This window comes from Heterocephalus glaber, unplaced genomic scaffold (assembly GCF_053883595.1).
Source record: "Heterocephalus glaber isolate CG9 unplaced genomic scaffold, H.glaber_assembly_v1.0 deba00000676, whole genome shotgun sequence".
Classification (NCBI taxonomy): Eukaryota; Metazoa; Chordata; class Mammalia; order Rodentia; family Bathyergidae; genus Heterocephalus; species Heterocephalus glaber.
The window spans coordinates 17,225,431-17,249,327 of NW_028258156.1; the positions used below are offsets into that span (position 1 = coordinate 17,225,431).

Consider the following 23,897-nt stretch of genomic DNA (forward strand, 5'->3'; position numbering starts at 1 on the left):
CATTAATAGAATGAAGGGTTAAACCTATATGATCGTCTTAATAGATGCAGAGAAAGCATTTAGACAAAATTTTACATCCTTTCATGATAAAAATGCTCAAAGTATTGAACAAATGTAAAAAATCCCCACACACTATAGGAAACAGAATCTCTTCAATAAATGGTGTTGAAAAAAACAGAATATCCATAAACAGAAGGATGAAATTGGACCTATACCCCAAATACAAAATTCAGTACAAAATGGATCAATGACTTAAACATAAGGTCTGAAAATATAATTCCTAGAGGGAAAATGATAAAAACTTCCTGGCACTGGTCTGGCAAAAGGTGATAGGCAGCAAATGTGAAAAGCCAAAAAGTCTATGGGAAGATGCTCATGATCACTAATCAGGGAAATGCAAATTAAAGCCGCAATATTTTCTGTTAACATAGCTACTATCAAAAAGATAAAAGATAACACCTATTAGAAAGAACGTGGAGGACCAGGGATTTAACTCACTGGTTTCACTGCCTGCTGGGCAAGTGCAAGGACCCAAGTTTGATCCCTGGTACCAAAAAAAAAAAAAAAAAAAAAAGAAAGAATGTGGAGAAGACAGAAACCTTGTATGGTTGACAGTGGTGTGTAAATTAGTACAACCATTACAGAAAAGAGATGGAGGAACCTCAAAAATTGGGCAACCTAGTAAGACTTTGTCTCAAAATAAAAATAATGAAAAGAGCTGGGAACTGTAGATCAGTATGAAGGTCCTGGGTTCAATTCTCAGTACTGCAAAACAAAAATAAAAACAAAATAACCCTCTAAAACAAAACACTACCAAATGACTCAACAGTTCTACTTCTGGGTATAGACACAGAGGAAATAGAATCACGCCTGGACGCCAATGTTCACTGCTGCATTATTTACAATAGTCAAGATACGGAATTTACCTAAATGTCCATCAGTGGATGAACTGACACAGCAAATGTGTTATACATATACAGTGGAACACTATTCAGCTTTAAAATACAAAAGAAGAAGTCCTCTCATTTGTAGCAACATGGATATACCTGGAGGACGTTATGCTAAGTGTTATAGGCAGGCATGGAAAGGTGCATATACTGCATGATGGTGACATTTGTATGTGAGATCTGAAAAACCCAAACTCACTGAACCAGAGAGTAGAATGGTGGTTATCAAGTGTGTGTTTGTGTGTGTGTGTGTGTGTGTGTGTGTGTGTGTGTGTGTGGGTGGGATCTGGGGGTAAGGACTGGGAAGATATTGGTCAAAATTAAAAATTTCAGTCAAAAAGGAGGAATAACCTCAGATGTACTATAGGACACAGTGATTGTAATTAATAACAATATATGCAACTGTACCTGAAAATTGCTAAGAGGATAGATTTTTAAAATTTATTTATGATTTTTTGAGATTGTAGGGTTGTACTATGTAATTCAGGCTGCCCCTGAACTCATCATGTAGCCTAGGTTAGCCTCAAACTTGCTGTGATCCTCCTGCTTCAGCCTCTTGAGTGCTGGGCTTATTGGGATGTGCCACCATGCCCCGCTCAAGAGGGCAGATTTTAAATGTTTTTACTATTTTTTTTTTTGGTAACAGGGATCGAACTCGGGTCCTTACGCTTGTGCAGCAGGCATCGAAACCACTGAGCTAAATCCCTGGCCCTGTTTTTACTATTTAAAAAAAGCATACGAGGTGATGGAGATTTAGTTATCCCACAATGTACACGTTATACATGATAAATGTATGCAAATTTTGCCAAAAAATTAAAAAAAAAAAAAAAGTAGAACAAAGGCACAATATTAATGTCTAGTGGTCTTTATTGCCTCTTGCTTTAGCCAGTATTTAGGACACCTGACTCAACTTCCCCTCTCCAGTTTCTGTTACCTCATTAAACTTTGATCTTGTCATTCCCTTCTTTCAAACCTACAAGACCCACAGACCACAGAATCAAGTTCCAATACCTGAGACTGCATGACCTAACTTCAATTTATATTTCTAAACTTCATTTCCATTGTTCCCATTTACCTATCATTTTCTCTAGGCAGAATAAATTGACTTGATATACAGTATATGGCTTTTTTTTTTGTTTTTTTCTTTGGTACCAGGGATCGAACTCAGGTCCTTGCGCTTGCAAGGCAGGCGGCGGAACCACTGAGCTAAATCCCCGGCCCGTACAGTATATGGCTTTAGTTTTCCTATTGCTACCTCCATTTGCCTAGGCCTATAATGCCTCTTCCTCATTTGTGCATTACTAAGGCTTGTATGTAGATGTGCCCCCAAAGCCTCATGTGGTCATATGTAGGGAGTTTCAAAAGTGGCTGGATTAGGTTGTGTTAATGTGGATTAAGGATGTGAATAATGGAAGTCCCACCCTGAGTATGGGTGGTACCAATCAACAGGCTTGTATCCTGGATGAAATATAAAGGAAGAGAGGGAAGGCAGGCATGCTGCTGGGGCTTGCTGCTTCCTGCCTGCCATACCATGAACTGCTTCTCCTCTGTGATGCCCCTGCCCTGCCATCTTGTTCAGAGCCACCCAACTATGAACTGAAACCTGTACAAACTGTGAGCTGTAATAAACCTTTTCTCCTTTAATATGTGGGTTTTGGGTATTTTGTACCAGTAATGAGAAAAGTCACTAAGACACACATGTTCCTTCTTATTCTGCAAGGCCTAGCACCACTTGTTGGTAATGATCTCATTTTTTTGCTCAACCTTATATCACTCTGATGTTCCTTTGCATTTTAACTTATAATACAGTTATTTATGGGCTTCTTATATCTTCCCTAGTAGGCCACAAGATCTTTGAAGGCAAGCTCAAAGCTATTTTGCAGGGGTATCCAACCTGAGGCCCACAAGCTGCTTGCTTTCTCTTTTTAATGTTACAACAACAAATACTAAAAAATAAAGTAAGTTTTGTTACTTACATACATTAAATACATATTTTACATGTGACCCAAGACAATTCTCCTTCACTCACTGTGGCCCAGATGAACCAAAATGTTGGACATATCTGAGTAAGTTTAAACAAAGCAGATGCTTAATGAAAAGGTATGAATGAATGAAGCTTGTTCTAGCAAAAGCTCTGTTAGATTTGTATTGTGTGTCACAATGGGAAAGGAGAGGGGATGGGAGAGGATGGGATGCACACTAATGATCCATCTATACTGTCCGGTAGTGAGGAATCCTACAAGTCACCTATTGGCAGTGGTTTTCTGCTGTTTCTAACTCCTTACACCTGATTAATGACCATCACCTCTGAACTAATTCTTAAAGTATTACCCTTTTTTCCCCTTTTCGCAGACCCTATGGCAGTGATGGAGAACCTTTTAGAGCTTTCAATGCTAGCGAACAGCCTGCTGGGGCATGCTGTAGGTTCCCCACCACTGTCCTAGGGTATGTATAATATGTGCTCTCTAGTGGTAAAAGACCCCTCTCTTTTTAAATTGATATTTGAAAGATGTACTGTAACTCTCATTTACAAACCAGGAAATCTTGACTAGGATTATATAGACTTCTCTAAAAGTGTGGTCAGAAGCAGAAATGGGATTAAAATCCATGTTTTCCAATGCCTTGTCCAATGAGCTTCTCACTAAACCACATTTGCTATGACCACTGCTGCTAGAAAATACTTTATTGAGTGGGTGCATATACCTAAAAAATTTTAAAAAATTAAAAAACTGGTTTGTAAGAAATTCTAATGAGGTTTCCCACTTTCTTTCCCCTTCCCTCTTTCACTTGAAGAAATTAGTTTGTATTGTGGTTTAGCAAAGATAGCTTGATTGATGTTGTGTTACAGTTCAACAACAGTTCCTGCTATTAATTGCTTTATAATGGTAATTACGATTAGCTCTGTACAAGATATTTTCTTTTCTAATTGGCTATTACTGGTGAATAGCAGCCTGTTACACAACAGAAAATTGTGTTAAATAGCTACAATTACCATTCTGAAGTCTTTTTTGGTAAAAGAAAAAACCTGTATGTATTTGATAAAAACTTTAAACTTTTTTTTTTAAGGCAGGGTTCTGTAATTATTTGGGGGGAGGATAAATTTTATCTTTCAGTTAAGAAGTAACAGGAAATGCAGACAGTATTAGGGAAGTAGGAGATGGAATATGAGTTTTCTCTCAAAAATAAACATGTTAAAAAAGTAAACATAACGAAGAATAGTAGTATGCCCATCTTCTCAGTCAATAATACATCTCTCAGACTTAAACACATCCACTTCTTTCAAGTGCAATACTCCCCTATGTTAAATAACCACAATTCTTGTTTAGGTCTGGTAAACAGGAATGCTGTACCCCACAAACTACACTGAAAAGCCTCCATGGACAGGGCTGGGCATTCTTCATTTGTGTCCCATACGCCACTGGCCACCCAGATCATCCAGTGATCTGGTACACAGTCACTACTTGAACTATACCAAATGCTATCACAGCATGGCATTATGCGAGAGTTCTAGCTTTAGGCCATATATAATCATGTATAATCAGGTACTTGTCTTGATTCCAGCTCTTGTTCTTTGATTAGTCTGTAATCACTTTAAAGTTATAAGTGGACTACAGTATTGTTGAAGCAACAGTAGAAGCAGGTGTCGTAAAAATTAAGTAATACAGTATGATTTGCACAAGGTCACTCACCTTTCAACTGACAGCTCCTTTTGATTCATCTGTCCAATTCCAGAGCTTGTGCTTGTATCCAATATTGCCTCTTGTGACAGGTTTTCATCTGCAGCATTAGTCATCCCTGCATTTTCACTGTCTCAAAGTTTACAGAGTACTTTCCTATTACTACCTCATTCAACTGCCCAATAATAGGAACATAATTTTTCTGATGAAATTAAAGCTCAGAGAGGTTCAATGATTTTTCCCAAGTTCACACTGCTACAAAGCAGATAATGTGGGATTAGAATCCAGGTCTTGTGACTCGTATTTCACTTTTTCCTTTCATATATTTTATTTATTCAATATATTTATTATTTACAACATGCTACATGGGAGAAAGCCTAACAGTATTCCACACTGTATTAAAATATTCAACATTTGTCAGTTATTGATTTCTCCTACCCCTACTAATGAAAGAAACGTTCAATTTGGCTTTAGAAAATTTAATTTCTAATGCTAAAGATAGCATCCAACTTTCCTTGGCTATTTATAAATACATGCTACTGGTCGCTGAGAAGACTGGCTAAGATGTAAACAGAGGGACAAAGATGGAATCCATCACCACTTTTGAAAAAGCTGCCCTAATCACCTTTGGGCCACATAGGTCAGTAAAAATCACATTTGAACAAGAGATGGCAAGTCTTTAAGGTACTGTCAGTGAAATGTCAACTCATTCAGTGTTTATTAAATACATCACAGCAACACTAAACCCTAACTCTGGGACGAAGTTCCCCAAGAACAGAAATGATAAAAGAAATGCTTAAAGATTCAGTTGTTGCAGACAGCAGTTAATGTACACTACCTGTTTCAACATACCCCTGATTTACACTTAGAAGAAAATATGATATCTACTATATAAATCTGATGAACACCTTTAGTTTTCTGAGATGCAAGCACATGAATGTGTGTCATGAAGGGTGCAATAAGTCTACATCTACACAATGAGTAGCGCATGTAAATTCAGGGTCTGACACTGCAAGTACCTACCAAATCCCTCAACAGAAACCTGATTTTCAAGTGGAAAAGCTAAATCAAAATCATCACCTGTAACATCTCAGAAATACATGCCAAAAATGTGTCTATACTTATCACTGAAATAATAGTCATCATTTATTGAAGACCAGACCATTATACCTATCCTCTTACCAAATCAGGTCAGCGTCTCAGCAAGACAGACATGAAATTACTCTTACAATAGAAAAGATACTGAGGTTCAGAGGTTAGCTGGCCTGGGCTGGTAAGTAACCAGGATTTCACGCTACGCAGACCTAATGGAAATTTTTTTCCCCTCAATGTATCATATAGCCTTGCTATGGCAACATTAGTTTCAGACCATCTTTATGTTTAAGAAAGTCTGTCTCAAATCTCATCTAAGACCATATTTATGTTTAATAAAGTCTGTTTTAAATCTCATCTACTGGAAATTAAGTTGTATGACAAATCATTATAATAGTGCACAGGATAAAAATCCTCTTTCAGTTACTGTGTGACCTTGTGCAAGTCACTCTAGTTTCCTTATTTGTAAATAAAAAAAGGTTAATAACCCAGGGGTAGTATGAGGATTAAATGAGACAAGACCTGTAAAAGCATTGGAGACAGTACCTGGCAGTTAGTATTTAACCAATTTTAACTATACTCAAATCATCATCATTATTATATCTTCTTTTATACTAGGAAAATGAGAATGTTCTGTAGAAGGGCCTTTCTTTCCAAATGTTACACAAAACAAGACCTACAAGACTAGGTTTCTAGAATTCTTTTTCTCACAGGATATCCTCTGGCCTATACTCTTTCAGGCCATCCCAGTATACCGGGTTACCTGAGCTTCTGGAGGATTCTGAGTGTCAGTGAATGTGTGTGGGTGGGAAGCTGTGTATGAAGGGTAGAGCTGGGTTAGGGTGATAAAGGATACAGAACTAGCACATAGCTGCAATACTGGCACTCACAGATATCTACACAGCCCCCAAATTCCAGGAGAGCAATGGCAGCATATGAAGCTATCACCAATGCCTTCCTAAGCTTCCCCTGTGCTGTACTGCAATTTAGGTTGCTTCTTAAGTGAACAGAGTATCAGAAAAAGCAGGCAGTTTTCCAGTTCAATTAGGCATATCTATAATAGGAACTAAAAGTTATTGAGCTCCAACTTTATAAGAAATATGAAAAAAAGAAATATGCAGGACTTTCATTTTTTTGTAATGGGGATCGAAATCGACCTTGTGCTTGCAAGGCAGGTGCAGTGCCACTGTGCTAAATCCCCAGCCCTAAATGTTTGAAAGTTGAATATAGATTTTCCCAAATAGGATCTAGTCCCCCCGTTGTGCCAAACATGACAGGTGCTATAGTTTATATTTAAAACGTCCCCCCAAATTCTCATGTCTGTGTACAATGATTGAATCAGAAGGCACTATACTCATCACTGGACTCAGTATTGTGACTTCTGAAGCTGAAAGCACTATTAGGAGGTGGAGCTGGGTGGCATGACCTGGGAGGGTGTATTCTTATTCCTGTTTTTTTTCCTTCTCTCTCTTCTTTCTGGCTGCAATAAAGTTCAACAGCCTTCCTCCACCATGTTCTTCTACCATACCATGCCATTTCTTCAGTGAAGTCAGGCAATCTTGGACTGAAACCATGAGTAAAATAAATCTCTCTGCCATTAAGTTCTAGGTGTTGGATATTTTGCTCCAGGGATAGAAATGTGGCTAAGACAACTGGACTTAATGCAGTTTTATGGAAAAAGGATAAGAGCTTGGGGAAAACTGAGTAACAGCCACAGAGATGATGGAAGACAGATGTCATGGTTCACGATCCATTTGTAGGTTCCAGGTTATAAAAGCTAGAGGTAAAGCACTCTTTAAAAATTTAATTCTTATAAACATTAAAATTTCATTTTCCCAAGACTGAAAAACTATGTCCAAAAGCTAACTATGGTTAGCTGAGAGAATATCATCTTCCTGATACTTTGCATTTCTAGTTGGTATCATACCTTTTATTTAAAACATCTCAGTTTTTTCTCTATTTCAATTCCCCTGCTTAAGACAGCTGTCATTCTAAATACTTTGAAGAAATTTCAAATAGATTCTGACCATTAAACTGTTACAGAATGTTTACCGCATGAAGCACCAATAAACACTAGATATATAAAAGCAAAATGAGAGAATTCTTGCCTTCAAGAAGTTCACAATCCAATGGGATAGACAAAATTGCCAACAGATTAAGGACAGTTTGATAGAGTAAGCAGACAATGGAGCTAAGAGAAAGGAAGCAGGATGACAGTTGAGGCTGGAAAAGTTACTTACATGTCACACAGAATTACACATGCAGCAGAGTTACAATGAGAGATACATGAATATATCTGTCTTAGAGATGGATTACAGGAGTGAAAATTAGGGATCAGATCACTAGAAAGAGTTTTCAACTACCAAAGGTAGAATACTGTCCTGGTCAAGCCATTATTAAACAATAACAATATGCCAGGTCCCCGATCAGGCTGACTAAAACAAATATTAATGCAGTTTTATGGAAAAAGGATAAGAGCTTGGGGAAAACTGAGTAACAGCCACAGAGATGATGGAAGACAGATGTCATGGTTCACGATCCATTTGTAGGTTCCAGGTTATAAAAGCTAGAGGTAAAGGTTTTGGTTTTTAACAGCTCAGACTGGGGCGTTGAGGACACAGGTAATTCAGCAGTGATAGTGAGGGTTAGAAATAGAATCAGAATAGAGATGAAGAGAAGGAATGGTCTATGTTTTGAAAGGCATATGCAAGTGTGTTTGAGTTAGTTAATCTGTGAGAAAAATTCAACAGAGCTCATCTTTAGATCTTAAAAAGATAGTCCTTTGGAACTCGAGAAGCTGGAAAACCTTAATAGCCTGTTAGCATTAGATAAAAGCTGTGTATATGGACAAACCAATGATAAATGCTGCTGAAAACGGGTATAACTCAGTATTTAACTCGGAAACCTATGAAAGCTTTCTCTGGTAGGGGTATTGAAAATAATTCCAGAGTAGGGTGTTCCACTGATAGGACTTCGGAAGAAACTGCACTTGATGTCTTGAGCTGCTATGATACAAACTTTGGACCAAAAGTCAACTTACCTGTGAAGGCCGGAGCAAACAGGGCAAAACGACTCAACAAGACTGAGAACCCAATTTAAGCCACAAATCATAACCATCAGAGAAAGAGAACCAACTGTGCTAAATTACACATCAAGGCGAAAGAGGGGTGGGCCTGGGAAAGACTCAAACTAAGAGTCCCCCAGGAAATCTGCCTGCGGCTTTCAAAGGTTGATTTTTGATCCCTACTACGGATTGGAGGACAACATGAAAGTCAGGAAAGGGCAAAGCAGCTGATTTTCCTAACTCCCTTTAAATGTTCTCTGAACTCACGCGTCTACATTATCACTCCCCCCGCCCCCCCCCAACCCAGGGCCTAAGATCTCCCAGACTCCACATTCAATTCTGGAGAAGGCACAGGGCAGTCAACCGGCCACGCGGTGGCTGTGGGACGCACACACTTTCCCACTGGAGACCTCTCCGTCCAGCAAAGGGCATTTACATGGTGGAGCGTAGTGACCAATCTGCTAATGCCAATCCGCCCCAAACCACACAAAACACAAGTCTGAGACCAAACTCAGCAAACCGAGACGGGGTCATGGTATGGGAGGGGGAAAGAAAAATCAAAAGACCCGCCGACCCCAGTTATTACCACACAACATGCAAAGCGGGGCGCTCCAAAGGGAAAGACAAACGCCCAAGGAGCTGCCGGGCCGCTGGGAGGCTGCTCCGTCCCCCTTCGCTTCCCGGCCCGCCGGCCAGGCAGCCGCCCCTGCCCCGCCTGCCGCGCCGCGTCCCGCCCGCCATCCCCGGGCGCCCATGTGGCCCCAGAGCCCAGGGCTCCCAGGGTCAGACCGGCGGCGAGCTGCACTCGGGGCATGGAGAAAAGAAGACAAATGACCCACACCTTCGCCGCCCCGTACTCACATTCATAAGCAACACCCAAGACCCCGCTACGCCTTCGGTCACCCTCTTCCTCCATTGCGGCAAGAGGCCCCTGGGTCTTGGGAGCAGCCACGACTCCTCCGAGCGGAAAAGGGAGGTCGCGGGGTGGGGCGGGGCAGGGGCGAGTGCGGACCATTAGAAACGTGACTGGGCGGGAGCTCCTCCCCGAAAGGGAGTTTCTTCCTCGCCTGCACCGTGCCGTCACGATCTGGGCCAATAGGACGCGGCGAGCGCAGGCCGACCCCGCCTCTTGCCGCTCCTTCCACGCCCCCTTCCGGGACGGAGAGGCGGAGAACTACGATTCCCAGCGTGCCGCGGGCGCTGTGGGAAGGGAGCGCTGAAAGAAGCGCTGACGGGCGGGGGTGCGCCCGAGGGTGCCCCGGCGTGTTCGCTTAGTTCAGTGAATCAGAACAATGACTGCGCCGCCGGGTCCCCGGGTGCGCGGCGGAGGACTGTGAGCAGCGGCGGCGGACGGCGCAGCCTCGGTGGCACGGTGTCACCGCCAGGCTCGCGAGCGTCCAGCGCGGACCTGGTGCAGCGCCCGCCACCCGCGCGCGGCCGCCGGGTTCGGGCGCCGCTCCGCTCCTCGGGAGCCGCGCATTGTTGTGAGCCACACCGAGGGGCGCGGGGATCGCCGAGCCTGGACACCCCGGCGCTCCGTCAGCCATGTGGATACCTACGGAGCTCGAGAAATACGGCGTGGGTGAGTCTCGGCGGGGCGAACTTTATTCCGCGCTGGCCGAGCGGGTGCGCGTTCCGCGTCCCGGCCCCGCGCCCCTCTCGCTCGCTGCGCGGCTGCAAATGCGCGGCGGCCCCTGCGGGGCTGTGTCCCCCTCTTGCCCCTCGGCGCGCCCAGAACCGGCGCCTGGAGCGCGGGGACGGCTCGGGGCACCGGCCCGCTCGGGCTCGGCCGGCGGAGTTTGGAGCGGCGGCGGCGGCGGGAGTGCGGTGTCAAGTTGGAAGGGGAGCCGAGCGGGCTCCTCTCCCCGCATCCGCTGCCTGCCCAGAGCGGCGGGGAGACCCTGTGAGCTGCGGTGATTTCGCGGTGTGGCGAGAGACCGCAATCCGCTGTCCCCGACACCCCCACACCTTTGAGGGGCGCAGAATCCCGCTGGCCGGCTGGGGTCGTCCTTTCCAGAGTGCGGAATGGGGCCGAGCCCCTTGGACGGGCGAGCTGGGCTCCAGCCGCCTCCCTCCCTCGCTTCCCGGGGCTCCGGGGGGTGTGCGGGGGGCAGGGGCGCAGGCGTTTCAACATCTGCGCTGCGCCGCTCTTTGGTCTTTGGAGGGGAACCGATATTTCAGGGATGTTTTTACTTGTGGCCATCCCCGCGAGCAGGGGTGAGCGCGGCGGGGGCGGAGTGCAGGACGGCAGTGCGAGCGGCGGTGGCAGGAGGGTGGAAGGCTTGGGTCTTCAGCCGAGGGACAGCTTGCAGGAACCCACTACCCTTCCACTGGTGTTTGGAGAAAAAGGAACAGGCTAGCGCTAGCTGTTCTGTGCAAAGGTGAACAACAAAGGACATTAATGTTGAGTGATGAATACAGGAGTCTCCTTTCTTTCCCTCCTCCCTTTTCAGGCGGATTACAGTTCCCGTTTTTGTTGTTTGATTTCAGCTGGGTCGCCCCTTGACAGTTACTCCTTTTAGGGTTGAGATTATTAAGAAGCCAGGCTCTCTGACAAGCCTGAAGCGCCAAATGCAATTACGACCTCCCAGAAGGTCTAACAGGGAGAAAGCATTATGGATTTTACTAACAATCTTTATTTCCAGTAATGCCCTGTCCTACCGACTGGCGCACTTGTTTTTACTGGGGACAGAGCTAGTGATTTAGATGATGTGAAGAGAGCTGCTTATATTCCCAGTTCATTTTCTTGCAATTTAAAAAAATCTGGAAAGCCTTTCCAGGTGGTCAGAGTCACAGGGATTTTATTTTCCCCCAACTTCTCCTGGGAATGGGACTTTGGAGTCCACTGAAAGGACTGCATGATTAAACAGAGTCATCCCCTTGTTTTACATTAGCTTCCATTCTGGACTGTGACTGCTGGTTAGCAAGACAATAGTTTGTCGGGAGCCACCTTTGAGAAAGGTTTCCACCTTTCCATCTTTTCATACTGCAAGGGGAGCCCTTGCCCGGCGCTCCACTGGGAAAGAGTGCTTCTTATTCTTCTATTTTGGAGGCCTGTGTTAACCCTTGCGAGGGAAAGACTTTGCCTCCACTCAGCTAGCGAGGAAGAGAGCATCGCTTCCTAACTGGCCTCAAACTCAGTGCAGTGCCCACCCAGGGCGACACCGCTGTCCCGCTGGAGTCAAGTTTCCCTCCTTCCAAGTGTTACATTATACAGGTTATGAGTGGGATTTATTTTCTTGATTTCTTTTTGTGCTAGATCACAGCCGGGGTGCTGGTATAGGTTAGTGCTTCTGCATTTCTTGACAAGCTGTGGGCAGAGACTTAAAAAAACCACTCTGGAATTTCCTGGAATGGCAAACCGGATATTATCAGTCAAATGTTTGGGGCTGCAGCAAACACCTCGGTTTGGAGTGGTTGTGATTTGGTTGCAGAGTAAGGGAGGCAGAAGGGTGTGCAGTTGAGTGAGATAGTGTGAGAGCTTGGAGGGGTCTCCTACACCAGATTACTGCTGCTGCGCTCACTTATGCAATATAACATATACAGGAATGTTAATGATCTTTTATTATTAAGGTTTGAGCATTTGGTTTGTGGAATGCTTAGCTGTTTTTTAGAATCCATCTGTTAGGCGTGTGTGTGTGTGTGTGTGTGTGTGTGTGGTGAAAATTTTGCTAGGATACTTACATGTGGACTTTTTCTCACTTTAGAGAGTACTATTTGTAGCTGCTTAGACTGCAAGTTATTTTTTTGAAAAAACCTTGGTGTGTATGTTTCTCTCATTTAGTTCTTATAAATATCAAAGAAATATTTTTGGGGCACAGATGTTTGGCTAATATCACGTATACATAGAAGTAATTCAGTTTTTTCATTCTTTGACATAAATTATTCTTTGTAACTTAGAATACCTGAAGATGCAATATGTATATGTACCAATTCCCCATGGTCAATGTGTTTATTATGTATTGTAAATATATACTAATAAAAAAGAGAAAAAAGAATCCTTGAAGTTTCTGTGTAAATTTTATGTTTTTGCAGTTGTCTGTCTTTCTTTCTTTCCTTTCCTTTTTTTTTTTAATTGCAGTACTGGGGACTTTTACACTGAGCTACATCTCCAGCCTCCCCCCCCCCCCACCTCCCTTAAAATTTTTAAAATTTTGAGAAAAGGTCTCCAAGTTGTTGAGTTGCTCAGGCTAGGTCACCACTCCATGCAGTGCATTCCTTATTTACCATTTTTAATGTTTATTACATTTCAAGCAATATACATGTTGCTTAAAATTTGTACTTACAGGGCCGGGGATATAGCTCAGTGGCACTGCACCTGCCAGGCGAGTGCAAAATCCTGAGTTAGATCCCTGGTACAGGAAAAATGAAAAAGAAAAACAGAATTCATACTTATGGAGAGAGATTCATTTTCAATCCTGATACATGGGCAATTGGTAAATGATCTTCAAACAGTGTATACTCAGTCACATTCCTGAGTGGTCCTGATTTCAAGGAAAGGTGTAGTGATAAAGCCATAGTCCTGAGGGTAGGGAACCTTCTCATATTAAAAACATCCTAATAGGGATGAGGGAGAGCTGGTGGATAGAGCACTTGCCTAATATGTGAGGTCCTGCATTCCATCCCCCTACCACCAAAATAAAATCACAACAAAACATACTGGTAAGCACAACACTAGGAATATTTATCTCAAGCAATTCTGATTGGTTCCTGCTCCTGGTCTAGACACTGCTGCCATCTGTGAGACCTTAGGTAGGTCACATAAACCTTTCTGAGTCCTAGCCTTTAGGTCATGTGCTAAGGTTCTCCACAGTACTAATTCTGTAAAGTTCTTCCAACCTGATGTGTCCTTTGGTCAGACAGCATCCCACTGTGTAGAGATTGATATGAGAGAGACACTTTTGTCTTAACACATTGCACATAGTTTCAAAGATCAGAGGTAAGCAGAAACCACCTGGCGAGCTGCCAGAACTGGGGTACTGGTTGCTCACTTTTTTCAGTCTGTTTGATTCTCACTCCAATAGGAGCTCCATGGGCAGTGACTAAAGTGTTCTTGATCTGCTCACAGATTTCCTCATAGTCACCATGTGCCTCTTGCGTGTCATCATCTACCATGTACTCCCCTTCTTAAAGTGCTGGGAATTATGCACAGAGGAAGTTAAAGCCACTGCAGCTGTTTGTGTTCCCTTGTCCAGCAGGGATTCATTAATGCACAGCATTCTCAGGTGAGCCTCTGAGTCTTCCTGACCTGCAGCTGCAGCTTCTCAAAGGTCCTAGGAAATCCAGGAAAAAAGTTCATCAACCTCATGAGAAGCAGAACTGAGATCAAGCTGATGTGAGGGACAAGAATGTCATTTAAAAAATAAGGTATTAACGTCCCAATATCACTGAGTCCTCATAAATATTCCTATCTTGTATTTCTCTGGAAGTGGATTTTTTAACTCATGCAAGTGGGATCCACATTCATTTCTAAAACTGCTCTAGGGACAGAAGTGCCTCCTCTTTTTAGGCTATTTAGAGTCTCTTTTCAGAAGGCTGCTTTAACAGTGGCTCATGTGGAAGAGTTTGGAGAGTAAGTACTTTTACTCTTAGCTTTTTTCAGTTTCTTAGCTAACTGTTTATTTAAAGTATTTCTTATTTGTGGTACCATGTTATACCTAGATAACAAGTAAGCCTAAATAATGATGTCCTGGTTGGGATTGTTTGTGACATTGAAAGCCTGACACACAGAATTCTGAACTTTAAGAGGACTGGTTTATATTTCCAAGTCAAGTACCATTGAAAAGTTGTGCAGATGTTAGGGTGGGACCTCCTGTGGGAATAGCCTATAAAAGTATTTCCCTTTTTTCCCTAACTAGTGATTCTTTTATAAGGTCCCCATGGTAACATAGAGATGCTGCCATTCCTCCACCTCCCAGGCTGTTTATGTTAGGTACCACAAAGGAGATTATAAGATTTCAAGAAATTTAACTTTTCCCATCTCTAGCTGCACTCATTACCAATGACTCATAACCATGAGCCTGGGTATGAGAAATATTTAACTCCAAGGAAATAAACTGAAATACTGGTATGTATATTATCAGTGTTTCATAGTTGAAGAAATGTGAATTTATTTTGAGTCTGCCCTCTGAAGTGGAATTGTAATTTCCAGTTAAGAGATGAGGAAACAATTTCATAGAGTTGAGTGACTTATTCTAGATCAGTAGCTTTTAATCCTGTTGGACTCTCATTCCCGAAGGAAGTCCCTTTAATTTCCTGACCTGGTATATACACAACACCCCACACATATGATTGAACCTGTATTTGTCCATATTCTGTGTGTGATGTTCTTTCTTCTTTTAAAAAAAAAAGGGTCAAGAAACTGACCCTGTGACTTAATTGATCCTGCCCCACATCGGTAGTTTTTGGAGCGCTGCTCTAGTTGGGCATGGCGGCACACACCTGTAATCGTGTGCTCTGGGAGGGTGAGGCAGAAAAATGGCAAGTTTGAGCCCAGCCTGGGCAATTTAGCAAGCCAGCAAGACCCTGTCTCAAAATTACAAGGGCTGAGGTTGTAGTCCACTGCAAAGGCCCTAAGTTCAGTCCCCAATACCACCAAAACAAACAACAACAACAAAAAGACCTCTGTCCCATGTGTGATATTTGAAGGATTAGAAGTGAGACCTTGTTAGGTTTGTGTTAAGTTCCTTTCATGATATTGGGATGTAGCTGATTTTTTTTTTAAATAGTCACGTATTTGTGTGTGTTTGACTTAGAGCTTAATTATCATTCTTTCAATGTAAATGAAAGTCTTTTATATATATTTCTCATTAAACATTCAACAAATATTGAAAGCCATCACATACATTGTGTAAGTTGTCTGTGTTTGTGTGTGTGTCTTTCTATTAGGATCTTTTTGCAAGGATTGGGATCAACTGGAGGATGGTAAATTTTGCACTCTTATCATTTCCTTTGGCAGTGCTCTCTGATCAGTGTAACAGTGAGTTAGTTATAGTGCCAGTTGTGGGATCATCACCTACCATCCTGTGTACTTTTTAATGTTGCTGGGGTTTGTTTTTGTACCAGGGATTGAACTCAGGATCTTGCGCTTGCAAGGCAGGAGTGGTGGAGCTGTGCTAAATCCCCGGCCCCGTGTTGCTGGTTATTTTTAAAATAATAAGGTGGCTTGTGTTACTTGTTTTCTTAAGAAAAAATGTCTGAACTGGTAAGCTGAATTGGCCAGAGTATATAAGGCAAAAAAAAAAGTACAGTTCCCCAAGCCTATCTCCATTTAAACAATTCAGACTTAAGGATCAAATGTATTCTCTGGCATTAAAAGAAAAAAAGTGTGCTAAGATACCTCTTAGATTAAATAAAAATCACCAAAACAGTGTTAATGGCTTTTGGTGACTTAGTTGCAATAAAACTGAGAGCCAGTACCCTCTCATTTTATTGAAAATTAACATGATCCTTCTGGAAAGGATATATACATATGTGTGTATAAGATGATATATACAGATATATTAGAGTATATATTTTATATATTCTATAAAATAAATTTTGTCAAGCACCTGTAACATTCCAAGCATAGTTCTAAGAGCTTGTCTTACAGTATTGTGATTTAGGTCTCATGACACTCCATGAGGGAAGATTGAATTACCATTCATATTTCGAAGGAAACTGACCCATAGGGCCAGGAGCAAATAACTTGTCAAAGGTCACACAGAAGAGAATTGAACCCAAGAGGTCTTATGCAGACTGTTGTCTTAGCCATTACACTGCCTGGCCTGATAAGGGTAGTCATGGGTGGAGATTTAAATTGATAACCCAATCCTCTAAGTTTACATTGGGAAAAAAAAACCATAGAAGCAAAACACTTTATGGACAGTGTTGTCACTTGCCCTGCTGTCTGTAAAACAGCATAAATGAGTGTGCAGTAGTTTAATCAGTTTTGGGTATGAGGACATCAAACTATTGTATAATCATGAAATGGGCTAAATAACACTTTCTAAAATATATTCCAGGTATCCAGGGGTAATTGATAAGAGAAATCAAAGTAAATAAAAACTATTATTGAAACTACATAAAATGTGTAGTGTATAGAGAAGATGTGGTTACTAAAAAAATGAGAATAACTTTTTTTTGAATATTGTCAGTAAATTCTTTTTTATGAACAGCATTAAACCTTAAATATACATTGTTGCTTATGAAGAAGGAATAGCATAAAAATGGGTGAAAAGTTATTACAGTAAGAGATGAGAAAGAAATTCCTGAACCAGGTTAGCAATCCTCAGCCTTATGAAATGTGAATGAATCGGAGTGAGATTTAGGAAATGAAAACAGCAAAGCTTGATAAGTATGAATATGAGAAGTTGAAGAAAAGAACTTTAGAATGTTGTCCTAGTTGGCTCATGCTCCTATAACCACAGTGTCATAGGCTGGATAATTTAAACGACAGAAACACCAGAAACATGTCTCACAGGGCTGGAGACCAAGTCCGGGATCAAGATGCTGACTGATTAGCTTCCTGATCCTCCGGGTTGGGTGGGGGTGGGCAGGAGAGAAAGCAAGCTGTCCTACTTGTCTTTAATTCTGTCACAGAGGCCCCACCCTCATGGCCTCTACTTCTCAAGGGCCCATCTCTAAATGCCATCACTTTGAGGATTAGAGTTTCAATATGTTGATTTTGGGGGTCACAAACATATTTGATAGCAGATAGTCCTGGTTTCTGGCTTGGGCACATGAGTGAACACAGATGCCATTCCTTCAAGAACTGAGAGTTTGTTTTCCAGGAAGCACAGATACGTGGTGTAAGAGTAAGGGTTTTGTTTGGTCACCTCGAATTTAAAACATCCAAATGTCAACATGGAGGAGAAAGTGGACCTAGAGCAAGGGAGATAAGTTCTGGGCCAAAGAGTGAGTAAGAGTCTCAGGGTTTGTGTGATGAGTGAAACAGTGGACCTCGATGAGCCTGGTGTAATTTGATTTATAGTCTGCCTGTCCTTTTAAAGTGACAGACTCTAAAGATCTAAAGAGCAAGCGTCTCAGAGTATTTTGTTAATATGGGTACAGAGGACTCCAAAGTGATAAATATTAGCTGTCCATGTAGAGTTGGCACTAAACAAAATTTTATGGTCTTGTTTCCCACTAGTGCATTGCCTGGCTGAGGCAATAGTTATTTCTACTTCTGTGACAGTTTTCGCCCAAATAAATGTTTCATGTCAGATATTGTGTGATTTCCTCAAAAGGATGGTGAAAAAAATGCACAAATAATACTTTAATGAACAAGATTTATACATCCCTTAATAGCATGCAAGTACATATACACATCCAAAAATGGGAAATGCTTAAAGAACCAAAGCAATGGATTTGTGCAGATAGACATCTGTGTGTGTGTGTGTGTGTGTGTGTGTAGTAAACATGTATACCACTTAGGATCACAAGATCAATTTTCGAATTATTAAAGTTACACTGTTGCAATCCTGAAAAAGGTGATTTGAAATAACGAATCCTAACCTGAAATAGCACTTGGTTCCCATCCTCTAATACTTTATAGCTTCTCATAACTAACAATTAAAATACCAATAAATGTACAGAAAGGCAAACACTAACTCTGTTATAAATGAAGTTTGACAGAAAGTCTGTTGCCAGAATTTGAGAGATATTTCCCCACAGCAGGTAGAACTGGATTAAGAAAATGAATTGATACAGCATGGTGACTGAAGTTTATAATGTGTCATGGTTGAAATTTGCTGAGAATAGATCTTAATTGTTCTCACTACAGCGGGACTACGATGACTTTGTGAGATGATGGAAATCAGAATTAGTTACCTATGGTAATCGTTTCAAAATGCATATGTCTATCAAAACATATTGTATACCTTGAACATATATAATTCCTTTTTGGCAAGTATACCTCAATAAAGCTGGTGGGGGGAAGGAAACAAAAGCAGTTGGTAGCTCTTTTCTGCTTTCCCTTGTTCAGCAGTGGCCTCAGTGACCTCAGTGACGGGATGCATTGCAGGAAGATGTTGCCCCTCACCTGCCGGTTTAGGAGTTGGGTCAGGACATTCAACTTGATGCATCTCTGCTCTTTTCTCTTTCCGTCAGTTTCCACTGAGAAACAATTGGCACAGGAAGGTTTGTGGGAGAGTAAATGGAAAGGAGTCTGGCTGCCTTATCTTTGAGAAGCGTGCAGGGGTCTTCCTAAGGAAAGTGGTTTTGTGGGTGCCTTGAAAATGCTGTTACAAAGCTTCCTGGGTATAGTACTTTTTCTGGCAGTCTGTTGGTGACAGAAAAAGAAACAGTGTGGGATATGGCATGATCTCCTTTGAATTGCCCTCCAACCTTGCTCCACAGTGTGTGACGATTTATAACCAGAAACTTTGGCTTGGTGCTGCGCACATCAACCAGACTTTGAAGGAAGACCTGAATGTGGAATTGAACCCACAGCCCTGTACTTAGCAATGCAGAGAGGTCCAAGACTCCAATTGCACTAGTGATCATGTTTGCATTCCTATGGAAGAGGGAAAACAACTAAATCTAGAAACATGGCGTTTTCTCAGCTGGTAAGGAAGAGAGGGGAGTGTGACATTTCCCTGAGCAGCATTTGGAAACTACCAGCACATGTACATTTGTTCTCCATCCCCATTTAGGTTCTCTGTGAATATGCCAGAGAGAGAAGGCTAGAGGCTGGTTGGGAGGCCTGTTGGTGAGAACCCTTGTGGATACAAAATTTGAAAGCCTTCCCAGGTGAATTTGATAACTGTTTCTCAAAGTTGTGAAACATTTTTGTAAACCAAGCAGTTTATTTTCCAATTTTATTAGAATATTAGTGGACATTAAGCTAAAAATATCTCCCTGAATTTTTTATGCAGAAATCTAGAGATTTGCTTCCATGTGCCTTTTTTTCCCCCTCCACAATGGAAGATCTTGTCTGTCATTGGCTACCAGAGGTAGATAGGTTTGGGACAGTGGGCATGCAAGGATGAGGGACAACTAAAAATAGCCCCACCCCAGGTCCTGAATAAAACATTATCCTTTATCCTGGGGCCAGGAGAGAGCCTGCTTTCTATTCTCCAGAGGCAGCCAAAGTTGAGTGAGGAGTTACAGGTCAGGGTTTAGCCATCTCCTCTTGAAGAATCAGGGAAACCCGGAACCTGGAGTAGCAGTTTTGTGAGGAATAATGAGAAATCTCTGAATCATTTCCTAGGAGTCTTCACGAACAACACTAAATGTATGATAGAATTGTGCAGAATTGCACATATAATAAATGTTTGCCCCTTCCCCAGTTTAAGAGAACTAAGTTTGTATTAATTGTATTCAAAATTTCTTTTACTATTCCTGCCAATAATTTATAGACATTGATTCCAAAGACCAAGTGTCTATGTTCTTGGGCTCAAGTTAGAGGAAATAGAGATATACATTATATAAAAATTATGATCATGAGTTTAAAAATGGGAAAATAAAGAAAGAATTGGAATGTAGATTACATATTACATTGTTATTACAAACAGTAGTTAAAATTGATGAGCTTTTTCACTTTTTATGTTTTAATAATTTTTAAAATTAGCACGAATTTCTATTCTAATTAGAAAAAATTATATAAGCCCTTTTACAAGCCAATCACTAGTTTTGCATGGGGTTTTCTCTTAGGATTAGAGGAAGCTGAGTCTGGATAGCTTGCATTTAGCTTGTCTTTTGTGTCTAGGACGTCAAGTGTTCCAGAGTTTCAAAGTGGCCTTCCTTGCTATGCCAGGTTGATTACTTGTGATGTTCCTGCCCTCTTCATTTCCCAGCAGTCACTGTGAAGCTGTTCTTGCACATGGCCTTGGGGCATGTCTTTGAAGACGAGTCCTAATCCTTGTTTGAAAAATAGCTTCAGTTGAATCCGCCTAAGAGGTGTTCTTTCCATAAAATGCTTGCTCGGAAGACTGATGTTGGTGTCCCTGCTCATTTCGGATTGTTCTGGAAACTCTGTCCTTTGAGACTGTGGGCCCTGGGATAATTTATGCAAGAGAAACCTTCCAATGTGGGCAGTCAACAACCTGAAGAAGTTTAACACTTCTGGGGGATAATTGCTTATTTTTGGGAGTGGACTGAGTGTATTTCCCTCAAATTCCCATATAGAAGACCTAATGCCGGGTGTGGCTTCTGTTTGGAGAAAGGAAGTAATTAAGATTAAGTGAAGTCACAGGGCTGGGCGGTGGTCTGATAGGATTAGTGTCCTCTTGAGAACAGACAGTAGAGAGCTTGCTTGCTGTCCACCTGCAGTACTGAGGAGGTCACGTGAGCACACTGTGAGAAGGTCAAATAGTGCAAGGCAGGAAGGGAGCCCTCACTAGGAACCAACCTTGCTGGACCTTGACTAGGACTCCAACTTTGGAGTTGTGAGACAACCAATTTGTTTTTCAATATTCTCTTAGCAAAGCAGTGTATACACATACCACAGAGAAATCAGTGTAAAGATTAAGGTAAATATTTCCCTCTCAAGCTTTAAAATGAAGATAAGTCTTGGGATCGTGATACTGTTATTCACTTGTGTGCCTGAGGAAACAGCGGTGAGGAGAGTGTGTCTCGTATCCTGGAAAATTCAGAACTTGTACAAAAGAATAAAGTTTCATTTTAAGATCTTCCCATAGGCATGAGTCACCAGCTGCTTCAGTTGTCCAATATAAGCACCTGAGTAGAACTGTACTTTAAATAGCAGGAAACTCTTCTTCCTCTTCCTTCTGGGTAATTTCCTCCTCCTCTTTCCCCTCTCTGCCCCCATTCATTCCTGTCACTTGACCTATGCTAAATGTTCTGGACAATGGTTTGTCTTTTTTGGTGGTTTTCTTTTAAGATGGGGCAGAGGAAGAAAGAGGGATTCATATTGATTAAAGAGATTTTCTGAGCTATAAATAAAAATTATAGTACATATTTAAATGACAGAAAGTGAAGAGTGGACAAGCAAAGGCAAAACTACCTTAAGGTGAATACTTAGCAGGCACTAGGCCTGATGCTTGGCACCATGCATACTCTACTCTCTAGCCCGATAACGGGTCATTTATTTAAGGAGATCCATCTGGAAGGGCTAAAATTTAGACTCAAGTCTGTCACTGAGTTAGAAGCTACGGCCTCTCTCATGGTAGCACACTTCTATATACACACAAAACTTAGGACCAAAATCAGGAATGGTAGCCCCAGGATTTGGAGTTCTATGAACAGTGCTGAAAAAAAAAATTGGTAATGATGCTTTCCTTTTATGCCAGATGCTGGTATTAATGCCAGTGTTGTTTGAAACAAGTCCCTATCCATCATTTTACTCCAGCACTGCTGAGAGTCGGTGAACACAGAGATGCTACAGGGGCTACCAGGGGCCTCGGGGTGGAGATGGATGCAGGGAGTAGGAAGCACAGGGAAACAAGACCCAAGGACCGAACAGTGTCTGGTGACCTGAAAGAAATAGAATCGTGGGCCGGGAATTTAGCTCAGTGGTTCTGGCGCCTGCCTCACAAGCGCAAGGTCCTGAGTTCGATTCCCGGTACCAAAAAAAAAAGAAATAGAATTGTTCATTCATGAGGATGGACTTAGCCAAATCTGACCAGGGACAGAGAGGAGCCCTGGCATAAGAAGCAAGTCCACCGTGATAGGAGTGATTAGAAAGAGGTGAGCTAGAGGGAGGGAGGATCAACATTAACCCAGGAACCATGGAAACTGTGAGCTCTGAGGCTGTGGTTCCCATGTTGGAAACCCTTGGTCCAGGGAGACCTGGAGCTTCTCACTCTGCTCCCACATGCTCAGGGAAGCCTCATTCTGCATAGCAAAGAAGCTGTTGTGCTCCTTGGTATGCTGGAGAGATACCTCTTTTGTCTGAATTCTTGCTGTAGCTTTCTAATTTATCTCCTTCCTCCAGTCACTTGTGTAGTATGTGCTTTGCATGGAAGCCACAAGTGATCTTTTACAAAAGACAGATTTGTTGAAGTGGTTCAACCAGGTAAAAGCAAAACAAAATGTTCAGTGTTTTCTTTGCAGTGAAATCTAGAGTCCAGAGTCATTTGATGGGGCAGAGAGCCCTTCCTGAACTGATACCTGTCTGCAGTCAGTCTGCTACCAAGCAGTTCTCCATCCCAGGAATCCACCTGCCACTCTTTAGAGGGGCCATGGTGCTTCAGGACTATAGGTCTCTGCATTTGCTGGAATCGTGCCTGGGCTGACCATCCTTTCCTTAATCACCTGGAACACCTAACTGCAGTGTCTCTCCTCCAGGATTCCATTTCACTCCTCTCACTGTAAGTGAAAACTACTGCCCTCCTTTCCTCATCTGTGGCTTTGCTGTTTTTGAACTGTCTACCTTTGCCAGAGGCTATGAAGACTTTGAGACCAGTTGTTGTGTCTTGTTCTGCTTTGCTCTCCTTAGAGGGTAACGCAGAGATAATGTCTAGGCTCAGTAATTATTGAATCAGTGAGTAAATGGGTTCCTTGGATGAGGGAGAAAACTCTTAAGCTCAGCATGTTGTAGTTACTGTTAACATTATATACCAGCTAGTCCAGAACGTGTAAATCAGGCTATTCTGCGTTGATGAGGACGAACTGGCCAGGGCAGGGCATGACCCATCTCCCAAAGTACCTACCCAAAGACAGATGTTTGTCAAAGAAGTGATGGAATTTGTCAAAATTATGTGAAATTAGTTACATAAAATCTGAAGCATATCATGGTTTTGTTCGTTCTATGACCATGTGAAATTGCCATAAAAAAATCCAGGTAGAAAATAAAAACTAAAAGGCTATGAGTGTTATTTCGTGCAGAAAGCTGCTGGCCACTGAACTTCATGAAGTTCAGTGGAAGTTTAAAAAACTATTATATCTTTTGCTTCTAGCATATTTACTACTTAGATTGTAATTTATAATGGTTTTTTTTTTTATTTTTAAATTTTTTTTGGTACCAGGGATCGAACTTGGGTCCTTGTGCTCGCGCAGCAGGCGGCAAAACCACTGAGCTAAATCCCCAGCCCAATAATGCATTTATGATAAAAATATAAAAATTTTAATTTGTGTCAGTATGTACATGTCTAAAGTTTTAGTGGAATATTTACAAGTGAACTCTACAACAGCATATTTTTGCTGGACTCTATTTAAATGTCAAATGATGCACCG

At 42.0% G+C, this 23,897-nt stretch overlaps 2 protein-coding genes across 12 annotated transcripts in view; one reads left to right on the forward strand and one right to left on the reverse strand.

Moving 5' to 3' along the window:
* Nucleotides 1-9,803, reverse strand: part of Znf277 (zinc finger protein 277) — a 125,863-nt gene extending 116,060 nt beyond the window's left edge. For 2 of the 6 annotated variants that reach the window (XM_021254173.2, XM_004839626.4), the window contains exon 1: nt 9,642-9,781. Coding sequence is in view for 2 of the 6 variants with exons in the window: in XM_004839626.4 (XP_004839683.1) it covers nt 9,642-9,696 (55 nt within the window). In the remaining 4 variants the exon portion in view is untranslated. Of the gene's footprint in view, nt 1-9,641 lie in introns of all 6 variants that reach the window. The other 4 variants (XM_013070303.3, XM_021254175.2, XM_087206715.1 and 1 more) reach the window with 4 other exon arrangements.
* Nucleotides 9,804-9,975: 172 nt separating this feature from the next.
* Dock4 (dedicator of cytokinesis 4) overlaps nt 9,976-23,897 on the forward strand; it is a 445,644-nt gene continuing 431,722 nt past the window's right edge. For 4 of the 6 annotated variants that reach the window (XM_004839627.4, XM_004839629.4, XM_087206717.1 and 1 more), the window contains exon 1: nt 10,030-10,362. In XM_004839627.4, the coding sequence (XP_004839684.1) occupies nt 10,326-10,362 (37 nt within the window). In that variant the 5' untranslated portion in view covers nt 10,030-10,325. Of the gene's footprint in view, nt 10,363-23,897 lie in introns of all 6 variants that reach the window. The other 2 variants (XM_087206716.1, XM_004839630.4) reach the window with 2 other exon arrangements.